Source organism: Colossoma macropomum, unplaced genomic scaffold (assembly GCF_904425465.1).
Source record: "Colossoma macropomum unplaced genomic scaffold, Colossoma_macropomum, whole genome shotgun sequence".
Lineage (NCBI taxonomy): Eukaryota > Metazoa > Chordata > Actinopteri > Characiformes > Serrasalmidae > Colossoma > Colossoma macropomum.
In genome coordinates, this window is record NW_023494788.1 from 39,675,976 (window position 1) to 39,692,129 (window position 16,154).

A 16,154-nucleotide genomic window follows, 5' to 3' on the forward strand; every position below is an offset into this window, starting at 1 on the left:
CTTCTCTTCTGTCTCCATCTGTCTACACCTACAGAGCTTAATTGGAAAGGTCTGAGAGGTTCTCCATTTGCTGTATTTGTAGAGGACAAAGCAGTTTATAGAGATTACAACAGTTGCTGATTTCTGAATGTTTGAAAAAGACTGTTATAATTGCCAATTAGCGAAGTTGCTAGGCTAGAATGGTCTGCTTAAATTACAGATGGTGAAGTGTCAAAAAATAAATGGGGCAAGTTAAGTTGCTAGATGCAATTTAAGATGTACTCAGCCACAGTGTTGGGCTAAACACTTTGAAAAAGTAGTGATGGCTGAATTCTGAATACACTGTCCTAAATGTAGTCTTCATGTAATGTAACTCATTTTTTCTAATTGTAATTATTCTGTTAATATGTCAAAATTCAATTATTATTCAAATGGATACAAAATAATAAGAAAATTCTCAACATTATTTTGTCTTTCATGGCCTGCTTCAGTCCACTGCTGCTCCCATAATCCCACTGCCCTTTCATGCCCTAACCCAACAAGCTCCCATATTCCAATAATACATTTTTGCTAATTTGCCTATGAGATGCTGGGTCACTGCTGTCAGAACAAAACCTTACATCTCCCAAATGATAATTTTACAGGAGACACAAAAACATGCTTTACTTGTCAATGTAAGTCAATGTAATCAGACTTTTTTCCAAGTAATTTTAGGCCATTTCTCTTGTTCCATTCATTATGAAATTTACACGCAATGTAAAGGCTAACAGGCATTTTCAAACTGTGTAAAAAACTGAAAAACAACAAAAATGGAAATACGAGGTTTTGTTCCGACAGCAGAGATATGGAACTTGCCATGAAACACATGCAAGTCCATTACAATACCAAAGCTCAGCTTATCACTCGTGAACATGTCTATAAGTGAGGAGACTATTCAGTTCAGTCACCCCTTAAAAGTGTTTACTGACACTCAGATTAACAATTGACTCATCATAGTGATTTATCAGTCTACTCAGGCTTTAGCAGGAACTTCAGCATTTGTAAAGAAGCTGTTTTTTGAGTCCTTCTTCAGAGGCTGTTTTTATACACTGTGCTAATTTTAAGCCTTGTGTGGTGTTGATGTGTTTGTTACTCAGTGGTCTGCTGGACCCACCACATTATTGATTTTTTAAACCATAACAATTTATGTAAAAATACCAGATGTTTAAATATCACAAGTGGCCATAGGGTTTCCTTTAGCAGCTGTAGCCAGTCAGCAGCCTGTCATTGTTGTCCACCCTCACACACACACACACACACACACACACACACACACACACACACACATATACAAACACACACACTGACACACACACACACACACTCACAGCAGGCCATGTAGGAGGAGAACAGAGTGAAGGACACAGCACCTCCACACTTTTACTCCCCGTGGGTTCAGCCCAACACCACATGTATATAAATGTGTGGGGGGTGAACAGAGTGAAGGCTCTGAAAATGGGTTATTTTATTATGTTCTTCACAGAAAATGAGCAAAGACCAAGAATCTGAGGTTGAATTAATAATAAATGACATCATTTTTTCCTTTTGTAAACATTGAAAATGGGTCCCACAGACCCCAACACCACACAAGGGTTAAAATAGTTAATAAACAAGCGTTGATGGTGTTTCTTTTAAAGATGGTATATATATTTTAAACATTTAGCAGGTAGGTATTCTAAATGTATTCTCCCAAAGATGTAAAAGGTAACTGTTTTCTAAATACTACCTTTACAAAATGTAACTTGGACTGGATACAGATACTTCATTTCTGTATTCTGAATACAGAACTTGTGAAATATACTGGCAGGGTCAGGACAATGTTTAAAGAGTTGGGGCCAACAACAGAATTCATCGTTTTCTTGCTCTTAGACAGATGTAAGCAGAGCAGTATATCAAACTGAATTAAACCGTGGGCCTTTTCAGTGCAGCTGCTATACATGGTCTTGGAGTTTAGTCTCCAGCTTGCTTTCCCAGGAGCATTTGGCTTTTGACAGCAGTATCGGATTAATTTTTTGAAGTATTCTGAAAGTGTGTCTTTAAGGAACGTAATGGTTTCCAAGATTCTGTGAGAACATAGGAGCTGGGAAATGGAGCATGTGCGGGAAGCTCCTAATCTGACGGTACCTTAAGAAATGCCCTTCTGGCAATGCTTTGTTTGTCTGTCAGAAACCCGAAATGTATTGGATTAAGCAATGAGGAGAGCAGCAGTATTGCATTATGACTAGAATGGCAAGTCTTGTGGTTTTTATATTTATAGGATTACACTAGAAATAGGTATATATCGGTCGGTCATGCCGCTGCAGGGCAACATTAATCAGGCTAGTGCAACAACCATTTGTATCTTGTCTGTGCAAATATTTTGTTTACATATTTGTTTTTCGTAGTGGTGCAACTGCAGCTCCTGTCAGAACATCTTGTCCTGAATAAACCAAGAAAATGTCACAGATTTGGGTATAACAGTTATTGGTTTGGCTATTGTGTAACGTTTATGAAGGTTGAAAATGAATGTGTCCCTTATTTGGACTTTTTAGTTGCAAGCCTTAGCATAGATGTTGCATTGTTCTAAGCCCATCTGTAACTCAACACTCTGAGGCTGACCACTGTATTGCAGGCTGACCAGAGAGAACTGTGTAACTGCTAACAAAGCAAGACCTTAATTGCATTTTGTACTTGATTTGTACTGTAAAGTTTGAATTTCTAGGTAGCTCTATATGGGTAAAGTCACCTCAGAACATTCTGGAGCTGATCTGGCCAGGTTATGTATTTGTGTAGGTCAGGGGTGTTCAAACTTATCTGCAAAGGGCCGGTGAGCCTGCAGGTTTTCATTCCAAAAAAGCAGGAGCGCATTTGATTAATGCTTGAAGACCGAGATCAATTGAATAAACCAGTAAATGTGCTCCTGCATTACTGGAACGAAATCTGAACCCTTTGCAGTCGTTTAGGTCACTCAGAAAGGGCTAAGAGGCACCTTTAGATGGTCAGTGCAGTCCAAAAAGTACAGAAAGCTTCATTCCAATCGGCACTGCAATTATCTTTCATTTATTCACTTGGTATTTCCTGACAGGAACAATAAACGGGCCTTCCATTGTCGCCTACAAACTCAGTCATGACTTATTTTCCCCCAAGCATGAGTTATTTTATCTCAGTTGTGAGTTACCGATACAGAAATCTGACCCATGACAATATATGGATATCAAATATATGACATATATTAGCATATATGGATTTCTCTTATATCCAACTTATATTTGACACATAAGGCCAGCTGTAGGAAGAAAACCTCATATCTCCAAAATGGTAACTTTACAGGAGAAGGAAAAAACCTACTTTACTTTTAATGTAAGTCAATGGAGCCAGACTTTTTTCCAAGTCATTTTGGGTCATTTCTTTTAGTCCATTCATCATGAAATTCACACAAAATGTAAAGAGCAACAGGCATTTTCAAATTATGTCAAAAACTGAAAAACAACAAAAAATGGAGACACAAGGTTTTCTTCCAACATATAAGTAACATACACACAAACTTATTTGAAATTGGCAAATATAGGACACAAATATGAGCTTATTGAAATACATATATTTAAAATACATGTTGGAAAACATTGTTCATAAATGGGTGGCATGTACTGCTCATATTTATGAGCTTTGAGTGCAGCCTTCTAGTGCATTTCATGTTGATCTTTTGCTTTTAAAAGATCTTCCAGTGTTTCTATCATATATATATATATATATATATATATATATATATATATATGTATGTATATATATGTATGATCCATGTATCAGACATACATCAGACATATAGTATCTATGATTCATATGTGTTCACCCACAGATCAGACATGTATGTATGCTCCATATATGGTGCCTATATTCCTATATTTCCAATATTTGATACTTAGATATATGTACACTACAAATATGTAAGTATATTTTGAAGTACATGTCTGACACTTTATGATGGGCTACATGTGCACATACACCAATTAGGCATAACATCATGACCACCTCCTTGTTTCTATACTCATTGTCCATTTTATCAGCTCCACTTACAACATAGAAGCACTTTGTAGTTCTACAGTTACAGACTGTAGTCCATCTGTTTCTCTGCATACTTTGTTAGCCCCCTTTTACCCTGTTCTTTAGACGTCAGGACCCCCATGGACCCTCACAGAGCAGGTACTATTTGGGTGGTGGATCATTCTCAGCACTGCAGTAACACTGACGTGGTGGTGGTGTGTTTGTGTGTGTTGCGCTGGTATAAGTGGATCAGACACAGCAGTGCTGCAGGAGTTTTTAAACACCTCAGTGTCACTGCTGGACTGAGAATAGTCCACCAACCAAAAATATCCAGCCAACAGCGTCCTGTGACCACTGATGAAGGACTAGAGGATGACCAACACAAACTGTGCAGCAGCAGATGAGCTATCGTCTCTGACTTTACATCTACAAGGTGGACTGACAAGGTAGGAGTGTCTATTTGAGTGGACAGTGAGTGGACACTGTGTTTAAAAACTCCTGCAGCACTGCTGTGTCTGATCCACTCAGACCAGCAGAACACACACTAACACACCACCACCACGTCAGTGTTACTGCAGTGCTGAGAATGATCCACCACCCAAACAGTACCTGCTCTGTGAGGGTCCATGGGGGTCCTGACCACTGAAGAACAGGGCAAAAGGGGGCTAACAAAGTATCAGAGAAACAGATGGACTACAGTCTGTAACTGTAGAACTACAAAGTGCACCTATATAGTAAGTGGAGCTGATAAAATGGACAATGAGCGTAGAAACAAGAAGGTGGTCAGAACGTTATGCCTGATCGGTGCATATCAGATTTCCCTATGGTGATTTAAGCATTATCCTCTTTTTATAGACACTTAATTTCAGCTAGTTAAGGGGAACTGGTCTCCTCACAGGAGTTTAGCCTGTGGGAAGTTAAGGAGGAGACTCCTAACCCAAAGGTCCGAATCTGAGCCACTGCCCCCAAGCATTTTATGAACGAAAGGGGTGGGCGAGCGAGTCAGTCACGGGAGGAAAGGGAAATGATTGTAAATCCATTCAGATCCAGAATTTAGTCTCTCCTTTTTTTTAACAGGGGGGGAAAAAAAGATCTCCACATTTTCTCCTGCTCGTCGTCCTGAAGCTCTCCCGGTTTCCCGCGCTGATGAGAGAGAGGGGCGCGCGAGCCACCTGAAGGACTCTGAGGACTTAAGTTGCAGCTGCGGCTCAGCGAGTAAATGACACCAGAAAACCAACGAGTCTGGCATCAAATCTGAAACCTTCGAGGACTGTAACGCTGGAGATGAAGAGAGAGTGCACACTTTTCTGTGGGATTTGGATCGGGATAGCCTCTTTCTCAGGTGAGGGTGCCGTGTTTTGGGGTGAGTTGCCGCTCGGAAAGTTGGTAGCTAAAGTTCACTCGGATGTCCAACGGCTCTGTGCGGACTGTGTGGGTGGGTGTGAGGGTCCATGAGTGCTTTTAAGTCAGATTTTCGACCCTAATATGGTTCCTTCCAAGAGCTGCTTTTAAAATGTTTACCTGTAATTTAGACAGGCCTATTTTAGCCCCTCGTTTTCTTTCTTTTTTTGTTTTTAGCTTTCCTCGGTCAGCCCAGCTAGAAAAACCAGCATAGACTAGCATAGCATAGCTAACCTAGGTTAGCTGTTCACCAAAACCTCGTATCTCCATTTTTGACGTTTTTCAGTTTTTGACATGATTTGAAAACGCCTGTTACCCTTTATATTGTTTGTAAATTTCATGATGAACGGAGTAAAATAAATGACATAAAATGGCTTAGAAAAACGTCTGGTTCCATTGACTTACATTAAAAGTAAAGTAGGTTTTTTCCTTCTCCTGTAAAGTTACCATTTTGGAGATACGAGGTTTTCTTCCCACAACAGCGATATGTTATTTTGGCAGACTAGCTATCATAGAATTTATGCTGGTCATTTATGCTGGTCTGTGCTGGTTATTTCAGCAGAGAGTTGAAAGAATAAACGGTATTAAAGTTTTTACCTCACAAAAAAAAGAGCAACATGGACCAGCTGGCCTACATTCTCAAGTACTACAGCCTCACAGTAGCACAGACAGTTGGTTGTGATTGTGCCCTGGTCACAGTTTATGAGATGTCACTGGGAGTATTTAAAGTCATTTGGGATTGAAGAAAGCTGCTATGAAGAGTGCATCGCTTCATAGACCGCAATCTTTTCCTGTATCATTGTTGACATTCATATTGTCAAAAGGAGCCTAGCCAAATAATGTGATGGTCTAGAGAAGCAGATCAGTGAATATATTAGGCCAGAACATCTTCTCACTGTCTCAGTGTCAGTAGAGGGACCTGGGCTTTAATTTAGCTGATCGGTGATGATAATAGGCAACAAATGTATTAGGATGATGGATGATGTTGGAATAGATTTCATCAGGATACGCAGATTTAAAGATATGGGTCCTTCTACAGAAACGTCCGTTTTTGTGTCCCTAGCATTTACAGATATGTTACACTTGAAAAACGTGTTAGGGTTACAATTTATTTATATTTTAAAATAAGTTATTTTAACATTTACACCTTCTTGAGCCGTCGATTTAGCAATATTGGTTTTAAAATCAATCATATAGAATTCCAAGCACCACAGAAGAGCTCGTCCTCACGGTCAGGTGTAAAAGGTGAGGCCATATTTTGAGGTAAAAAACATGTTTTTTTGCTATTTTAACTGCAGTAATCCCTACAAGACTATGAAATATATGATTTAAATGAAATAAAGAAAACAAATGCCAAATAAATATTATAAAATATATAATGAAAGTTGTTGTCCCCAGGAGTCGTGTCACTGGTGTTACTACATAACAAAAAATCTCTTATTTTGAAATAAAAGTCACACTGATGACATCACTTGACTCCCTTTTACCTGTTTTCTGAGGATCTATGAAGAAAAGCACATGGTGAGTCCACTGAGTCTTTCAGTTATCAGAGATTTTCTCATTTAGCTCGTGATTTCATATGAAGCTTTTAGCTGAAGTCACTGGTGTGACCGGCTTTATTCTGAGGTAACTGTGAAAAAATAGAATACAAATGGATTAAATGACATATTTTAGTGGATATTCCATGATGGACAACATGTGGTTTGTTGCTCCGTAGCAGCCGTTTTGTAAAATGCATTTTTCATTAAAAATGTCTCTGGTGTTACCGTCTCTGATGTAACACCAATGAGGTTTGACACCTATGGATAGATGGAAAAGTGGACGTTTCTCTAGAATGACTCATATACAATAGGTTGATGAAAGCATGGCACGTAAAGCACTACCTGAAAGTCCATACGATGATCAGTTTTGGCATCGCTGCTTGCGCTTTAACCTAAGTTCGCTCTTCCAGCTGAACAGCACTTAATTGGTTTGATGGTCTGGTAAAGCCATCAGGTTCCAACAACAGGAAAATGTTTGGCGGCTGCTTTATTCACTTTTTGCCCCTTTATTGTTCTCTCATGAAATGATAATTAAGTTTAGGTATATGAAAGGTCACCCTGTTTAAGCCGACTTCCTGTTAGATGCCTCTTTTGTGGATTATGATAATCATGCTTGAGAGATTTGGCACTGTGGTATTTCCTCTGTACACAACTCTGCTCCAGTAACCCATCTCTGAAATCAAACTCTCAGTGAGGGATGTGCTGTTCGCCAGTCATAATATCTAGAGGACCGTTTGAGACAACAAAAGCCCCAGTTCTCTGCTTGGATCTGAGGAATCAGAGCATGTTCTTAGGGGAACGTTCCCCTGGCGTTCACTGGCCAAGACTGTGGAGCATTCAGAGCGGCGTTTGGTATGAAAGCTTCCCCTCATTGAATTCCAAATAAAGAGCGTATCGAGAGATCGTCTGTCATCGCAGGTGTCAGTTAGTGAGACCCAGGAGGGGAACTTGCCGCCTGCCGGGTTATGCATACCGTTCCCCGCACCTTGGGTGGAGGCTTCTGCGGAAAGATGGCCTCCCTCAACATTAGGAATCCACAGCCATAAGAAACCCAGATATATGTGTCTCTGTTAAATATCTTCACAAATGAAAACCACATGGAGGCTTGGTGGCCGAGGGAATTCGGCTGTTTTGTTGTAGCCAAGACTGGGTCCAATTATTAGAAGTGGTCCCCCAATTACTTATCTGAACACTAACCTTAACCGAAGCAAAAATGGGAAAATTGGAGACTTTGAGGCACAAAAGAGATGATTGTTATTTCATCGGAGGCAAAGCTCGTTCAAAAGACAAGCGCCAGGGGCAGCAGAAGAAGCCGTGCACTTTTATTGATTTCAAGTAAGCTTCTGTGGGCTGTTAAGGTAATTCCCCTGAATGGGAGACGATTAGCCCTTGAGCTGGCTGATTTAACACGGCTACCATTTCAGTTTTGAAAAACTCTCGAATGTTCCTTGAAGTCCAAATGACAGGGCACAAATGCTACGAGCACGTTACTCCAAAAGGATGTTTAAATACACTCCCGGCCTCCACTTGTCCCTTTTCTCGGACAGCTCACTCACTGCAGCATGTTTCATGTTACCGCCGTGGTGATTAAAAACAGCTTGAGACTTACTCAGTGATGTTTCACTCGACCTACAGGGCCGTGTTTGAAGTGAGAATGTCATTATTGGGCCGGGAAGCTACGGAATCTTCTAGTTTTAGGTATAATCTACTGTAGTGTGCTCCAGGAGAGGCAATTAAGGCAGAGATGGGCAGCACATACACACAGACATGCAGCCTCCAGCAGCTATCGGCCCCCACAGAGCCTTTTCCCTTCTGTAAACTTTGCTCAAATTTGAAATGCTTTGTGTTTAGATTCTTTGCATCTAATGTTGCAGCTGTAGGTGGGCATGAAAAAAACACTCCTTGGTGTCCAGACATAATAGGAAAGAAGTCATGTGGGTGGAACTGTTTTCTTTTGTTCGAGAGATGCTCTCCGTTCCGGTCCGGGAAGGACTCTGTCTTATTGCAATTACATTTCATTAGTTAATGACTGATTACTGTCTTGATTAGTTAATGACTGAGGACCATGTTTAATTCATTTATTTAATCTCAACAGAAATCCAAGCATTACAGTCTGATTCAGTGAGCAGGGGGCTAATGTTTATTTCGAGATAGCCTGGTTTGTATGCATGAAGCTTTGCAAAGCATGAGTGCTGATAAGGTTTGTTTTGGTATTTCCTATTCTAATAAATTAACTGAAGGCTACAAGAGAGCATGTTTTTTCTGAAAGTCTCACATTTGGGCCCAATAAAAAACTACCGCCTTTTCATTTCTTCTGACTGACATCTACTCTAAAGATCCTTAGGAATAGCTGTTTGTTTTACATGGAGCTCTATTTAAGAGAACATCAGTACTTATGTAGAATTTCTATTTGTTTATTAGTTTGTGTTTATAACAGGCCTGTCACAGTGTTTTCTATTGAAAATAAGACGCCTTTGAAAAAATTCTAAATTGAAGTCTTTTAATTTGAATCTAACGGCCTGTGGCAAAAAGTCATGTTGCCATATGAGGCATCATCACAAGGTTTGTCTGGTTACCGATATGACATGCCCTGTCATTGAGGTCAGTGAGGGTTCATGGGAAAGAGAGTATTTAGTAGGCTCTGAGGAAACTGCCAGCTTCCTCCTGGCCTCCCACACCCATTCTATTATCTAACCCCCTTACCTCCTTCCGACCTTTCTGTTTGTATTCTATGGCCGCATCAGCACCGCCATGCTTCATCAGATTTATTTGCTCTGTGGGGAATCCCTCGTTATCTGAAATGTGAGGCAATGACTTGGAACTTTGCCATTTTAAATGTCTGCTCAATTAATGGGAGTGTCGGTACAATATATTTCTCCAGAGTAAGGATGACGGGACATCCCCACTGATTCGAACAAAGGAATTAACACTACTCTAGGTCAGCGGGAGACCTACGTGCAATTTGGGCTCATGCGCGTGTATCTGGTTTCGACCCAAGGCCCCGAAGTGCATGAGAATCTGTTGTTCTGCTGCAGTCGTCAGTGGAAAATGCTCTTCCTTCTAACCTTGCAGAGGGAAGTAATTTTGGGCCGAACGTGATGACAATTGAAACAGCGCAGTGGAAAGCCGAGTGCGTCCTGTGTGGCCGTCGGCACAGGTACAGGAAATTGTAGTCAGGGGACAAGAGCGGCATGTAGGAAACACACGCTGATGCCTCCCACCCCCTGTCCCCCCCACCACCCCCAAAACATCCTCACTTCAAGTCCAGTCAGGAAATAGGAAGGGCACTAGCAGGCAGATAAATGTGCACAAAAAACCTACAGTTTCTCTTTGGCTCTCATCCTTCATAGACAACAAAGGAATCAAAGTCAGTGCTGGCCTTGTGTGGAGAGGAAAGAGGAATTAGGCCCAAAAAGCTTTACTCTTTCTGTCTTTCTGTGAAGTGTGTTGCACATCCCCGCCCCAGTGTTGACTAAGCTCCTCCACAGGGAGCAGGGGGATGCTGACTCTTCAATCCGGGGAGGAGGTCTGTTCCATGGCCTGGCTGCCCCTCTTGCCGGCCGGACACAGTGCTATTTCAGTGCATGGCAGTGCTGGCTCTGGGCCCCTCTGTCCGACTGGAAAGGTAGGCTTTGGCCTTGTCAGAGCGCGTCCTTACTTTATAAAAAGCACGGCGTTCAACTTCACGTATAAACTCCTTCCTGACACCTACTTCTCTAGAGCTTTTGTGTGAAAGGGACCTCATTCATAGCCTGATTTTGGCCATATACATTGTTGCTGCTATTACTGCTGCTGTACTATTATTATCAGTACTATTGATTTGTAGGTGTAGGTTGTACAAAATCAAACTGGATTTAGTTCAGCATCAGTATTTGCACTGAAGAAGGTCTTGTGCACGGTTTTTCTGCATTATTTTTCTCACTTAAACTTTTTTTAAGAGTACATTTACAAAATGGCCATTTCATTTCTGTCTTTTCCATTTTCTTCCATCATTCCTTCCAAGACCTCAGAGTGTACCATGTGAGTGGGTGGCATTCTTGAGACATTTGTGCTGACCTTCAAAGTTTGAACCTAACTGAAATATATTGGGCTCAGTAATGAACTCGTCGAGTAAAGGGGTAAAGCTGGGCGTGTGAAATTCTGAAAAATTGGTGAACTTTCCATTGACAGTGGGGAAGAAAATTGCCGAGAGCAGAGGAAAAGCTAATAGAAAAAATGTCACTGTTTCTCTCAAAAGGAAATTGTGAAGCGAGAACCGAGGCAGGAAAACAGGAAATTTACTGGAAATGACAGAAAAAATCAGTGCCTATCAAAACTGCCATGTTTCCGTTTATGTAGTACAAAAAAGAAAACTCTTTCACGTTGTGTACTTGTAAAGGCCTAAGACCCTACTGCTGTATATTTTTAGGAGATAAGCAGTGCCGCTGTGTCTTCAAAGGGTAAAAATTGACTATAAACTAACCATTGCTTAGTGGATCTGGTTTATCTACTTTCCACGGGACTGCTGGTTGTCAAAATAGACGGCAGCTTGACGTCGGCTTTTCTTGACTGTGACAAATTGATGCCGCGGGCCGTTTGTTTTAGTCAGCAGAAAGAATGATGGGCAAACCACACATCTGTTGCATGACCAGTTTTGTTGGGGCCAAGGTTGGTAAAGCCTCTAGACATGTGGTCCGTTTAAAGACACAAAGCTCTTTCTCCATCACAAATTCAGCTCCTTATAACTAATAGATACCTGTTATATAGATTTCAACATGTTGATGGAAATCCAGCTGTATTGCCTCAGCGGTTTTGCTGCTTTCTTGAGTATTTGGTTCAAATTAGGGCAACATGTGCACCACAACTTGGAAAAGTAGCTCACTGAATCATTTGCTTCGTCCTAATGAAATATATCCTCGTAACATGATCTGTGTCGAGCTCTTAATGAGCATTAAATTAACACTCATCTCCTGAGAAAAATGCTTAGTATCTGTGCAACCCACATGTCTGGCTAAACAGCCATTAAGATTAGCTGAGGGAGTATTGCGCACTCATGTTCAAATAGGACAAGCTTTGGGCCTCGCAGCAGCAGGGCTATCATGTTCAACATGCTCTCAGATCTCGTCATGTAATGATCATGATGAGGAATTCTCTGTTTTGCACAAAGAGAACTTTTGCCTGGGAAAACTGTACATCTACCCACAGATCATGAATATGTACACATTCAAAACTATGCATCCAAATGTCTGCAAAAAGACAAGGAACCCCAAAAAAAGGCTGTATGTGTTAGTGTTAAAGCTATTAGCTTTTAGCTTGTGCCTTGTGTAATGCTCTGTGTGTCATGCATTGAATCCGTTTGGATTTGCCCAGGGCTTAGCTCAAGTGAACCTTGAACACTGCTCATGAACAGTCTCTAGGCCAGAACAAATTAAAGGCTTCACAGCCTTTAAATATTTATGCTAAAATTGTAGAAATGTCATTACTGTGAGGAGGCTTCAGGCCTACGCTTGTATTATGTAATATAGAAAATGACTGGGTTTAATATATTGCCTCATGTGCTGACTACAACAGATTAAGTATTTAACATGGAGCACTGTTAGTGAATAGAAAGAGAAATATATATATATATATATATACCAATCAGGCATAACATTATGACCACCTTCTTGTTTCTGCGCTCATTGTCCATTTTATCAGACTGTAGTCCATGTGTTTCTTTGCATACTTTGTTAGCCCCCTGTTACCCTGTTCTTCAGTGGTCAGGACTCCCATGGACCCTCTCAGAGCAGGTACTATTTGGGTGGTGGATCATTCTCAGCACTACAGTAACACTGACATGGTGGTGGTGTATTAGTGTGGGTTGTGCTGGTACGAATGGATCAACACAGTGTCCACTCACTGTCCACTCTATTAGACACTCCTACCTTGTCAGTCCACCTTGTGGATGTAAAGTCAGAGACGATAGCTCATCTGCTGCTGCACAGTTTGTGTTGGTCATCCTCTATTCCTTCATCAGTGGTCACAGGAGGCTGCCCACAGGACGCTGTTGGCTGGATATTTTTGGTTGGTGGACTATTCTCAGTCCAGCAGTGACACTGAGGTGTTTAAAAACTCCAGCAGCACTGCTGTGTCTGATCCACTCAGACCAGCGCAACACACACTAACACACCACCACCACGTCAGTGTTACTGCAGTGCTGAGAATGATCCACCACCCAAATAGTATCTGCTCTGTGAGGGTCCATGGGGGTCCTGACCACTGAAGAACAGGGTAAAAGGGAGTTAGCAAAGTATGCAGAGAAACAGATGGACTATATATATAAAGGCAGGCGTGGTTCCCTTTGCCTTAGGCTTTGAATTACACTAAAACAATACAATATGTGCCTTTAGCTGCCACTACCTGTCAGTCAACTCCACTAATTGCTTATATATTAGTTATTTATCATATTCAAAGCTGTTGTAAATCTACTCCAGGCTGAAGACACATATAGCATGTTTGGGGAGGTGACATGGGTACATATTCTTATGGAAAAGATTGACATCTGGCACACAAGGCTTCCATAACTGTCCCACATCGAGACTAAAATCTGATTCCTAACGGAGGATTCTAAGTATGCTAAGCCCCATCTGAATCTGGGCTGGGATATCCCACATTTCCCAAATGCCTGCGATTTGCTGCGTGCCTCTGTAGAATCCAAGCGTATCTATACTCCTTGTTTTGGCACTAGACAAACTTCATGAGTCTGACATTCTCTCAGAGTCAGCAGTGAGTTCACCCTCAACATGCATATCTGGAGCCAGGACACCAGCCCGGTTCTGCAAGTTAGCCTTTTTTCAGTGCAACCTACACATCTGGGAGGAATACCGTGAGGGATATATGCAGGGAAGAAGATGTGACAGTTCACACTGGGAGCTTCTTATTGTTCGCCATAAATCATCTCCAGCCACCATACAGGGCCCAGCATATTCTCCTTCTTTCACAGCATGGGCTCCATGTGGATATAGATCATCCTAAATCACATGGAACCAACGCAGTGCAATGCAAGATGGCGAAATGCCCACTCTTTTCCTTATCCTGGGCTGCAGCATAACATACCAAATGAGGCACGAGGTTGTGTGAACGTATAGTTCCACTGTACCTCATGCCTGGCTGCGTGTGTGAAATAGACACATTGTAGGATGCATAATGGCCTACGGCTCATGTGAAAGGTAAGGCATGCACACATGCGTATTATTTATAATGCATACACAGCGTTTCCATCACGTTAACACCACCACCTCATGGCTATGCTGGATTTCTCATCCTACTCTCTGACCAGAAACTTGGCACTGAACCATCTCTGGTCAGAGAATCAGCGAAGAGAAAGACTGGTATGTCAGTGAAGCAGTTGAGCTATTCGAGAAATCCATCAGCAGTCTTTGGCTCCTGCCTGCTCTACAGTATCAGCAATCAGTCAGCTCTGCCCCTGGGGTGGACCTCTATCCCCCCACCCAGGAGAGCAAAATCTTATTCCTTCATTTTCCCACTCCTCCTAATCCTCACTCTTTCGTAGCTTGCATTATCGTTTGTTTCTGTGCTTGCAACATGTGCAGACAGTGTCTGAGTAATGTGGGCTGCGGTCGTATGGTAGTGTGAGCCTGCTGGGAACGTAAATAGCCTTTGATGAAATTTCATAAATAGAGAGTGCATAGTTGCAAACATCTGTAGCGCTCCTCGGCATGCTGAAATGAACTATACCTAAGCCTCTGGCTTGTGTTCACCACATGGAGTGTTTTAGCTCCAAATGAACCGTATGAATCAGTTTGTGAATTAATAATGAATAACTGCAGTTATTACAGGCTAAATAGTCAGCTTTATTTGCTGCGTACTCTGTGGAGCCAAGGAAAGAGGATATTCATGGATATTATTGTTTGTTATCATGAGACGGTGTACCCTCCACGCCCTTGGTGCAAAAAAGCTATGAGTTTAATATTTCATAACAGTTCTGCACACACTGAAAATCCTCGTTGTGCAGGCACACTCTTAACACTCCAAACTCGGCCCTGATCCAACAAACGCACCCTTGGAGAACTGCTTCCTGCCCATGCTTCATAAAAATCAATTAGAGAGCTCTGGGCTGCAGAAAGGTCCTGGCTTCCACTGCGAATGCTTTGGTGTTTGGACAATTGAAAGGAAGATGTGAACCCTGAGGGGTCAAGGTGGTGCCTGCAGGCTGCGGGCCTGTACTTTTCTCCGCAGGAATGTTGTCCTCTTTCTGTTTTTCTGTTAGAGTTTGGAAATTGTCTGTTCCCGAAATAGTGGAGGCAAGAGACGCTGTGCAGGGGGTTTCCTCTGACTTGTTGGCCTCTGCATTGTGCTGTTTATTTGAACAACCACAAATGAGTGAAAAGTCCGTGAGACAGAAGGCCCTTGGGTCCTATATTGTAGCCCCAGGACAGCTACAGCTTGGCCGTCTGCAGCGAGGCACATCACTAGGCCTTTGAAAAGGCAAGATGGCAGTGTGTACCTGCTGGGAGCGAGACTAGGACACAGCAGGTCTTCGTCGCAGTTACAGCTTGCGTTGTGTCAATAAGCAGATTGCAAATGGTGCAGCTAGTCATTTTCAAACATAGCCTCCCCATGTTGGCCAAAACGTCTGTTGAAAAGGAAAATCTCCTTTTCTGAGCTATGATTTGACCTTAACCCTGGTGTGGTGTTGGGGTCTGTGGGACCCATTTTCAATGTTTACCAAAAGAAAAAAATATGTGATTTATTATCATTTCAACCCTTGATTCCTCAGCCTTTGCTCATTTTCTGTGAAGAACATATAAAACAAGGGTATTTGATTAATATTCAGTAAGGTCCAGTTAGAGAAAATTTCCTCAAGCGAAGGTCCGGAACATCATAATGTCTAACTTGCATAATGATTCAGTGCCATATACTGTTTACTGAAGTAGCCTAGTAGTTATATCAACATCTTATACAGTCAACAACTGAATATCAAATCAAATAAAGTACAATTCAGTCATATTTCAACAATATTTATTGTCAGTTTTTTCTTTTTAGAGCACGACATGTGAAATAATTTCCCTCTGACTCATTTTCTTCTCTGACTGCTGTTTCTCGCCTCGTCCCTCCCATGTGTGTGCATCACTCACTCGAGTCTCAGTGCTCATCGTAATGCACAGATCTGATTGGCTGGGTAGCGTCACGTGT

The 16,154-nt window shown here is 41.7% G+C and overlaps 1 protein-coding gene across 2 annotated transcripts in view; it reads left to right on the forward strand.

Annotated features, from left to right (window-relative positions):
* The first annotated feature begins 4,983 nt into the window (after positions 1-4,983).
* flt4 (fms related receptor tyrosine kinase 4) overlaps positions 4,984-16,154 on the forward strand; it is a 58,574-nt gene continuing 47,403 nt past the window's right edge. Inside the window, exon 1 of one of the 2 annotated variants that reach the window (XM_036569329.1) lies at positions 4,984-5,380. In XM_036569329.1, the coding sequence (XP_036425222.1) occupies positions 5,323-5,380 (58 nt within the window). In that variant the 5' untranslated portion in view covers positions 4,984-5,322. The remainder of the gene's footprint in view (positions 5,381-16,154) is intronic. The other variant, XM_036569328.1, reaches the window with a different exon arrangement.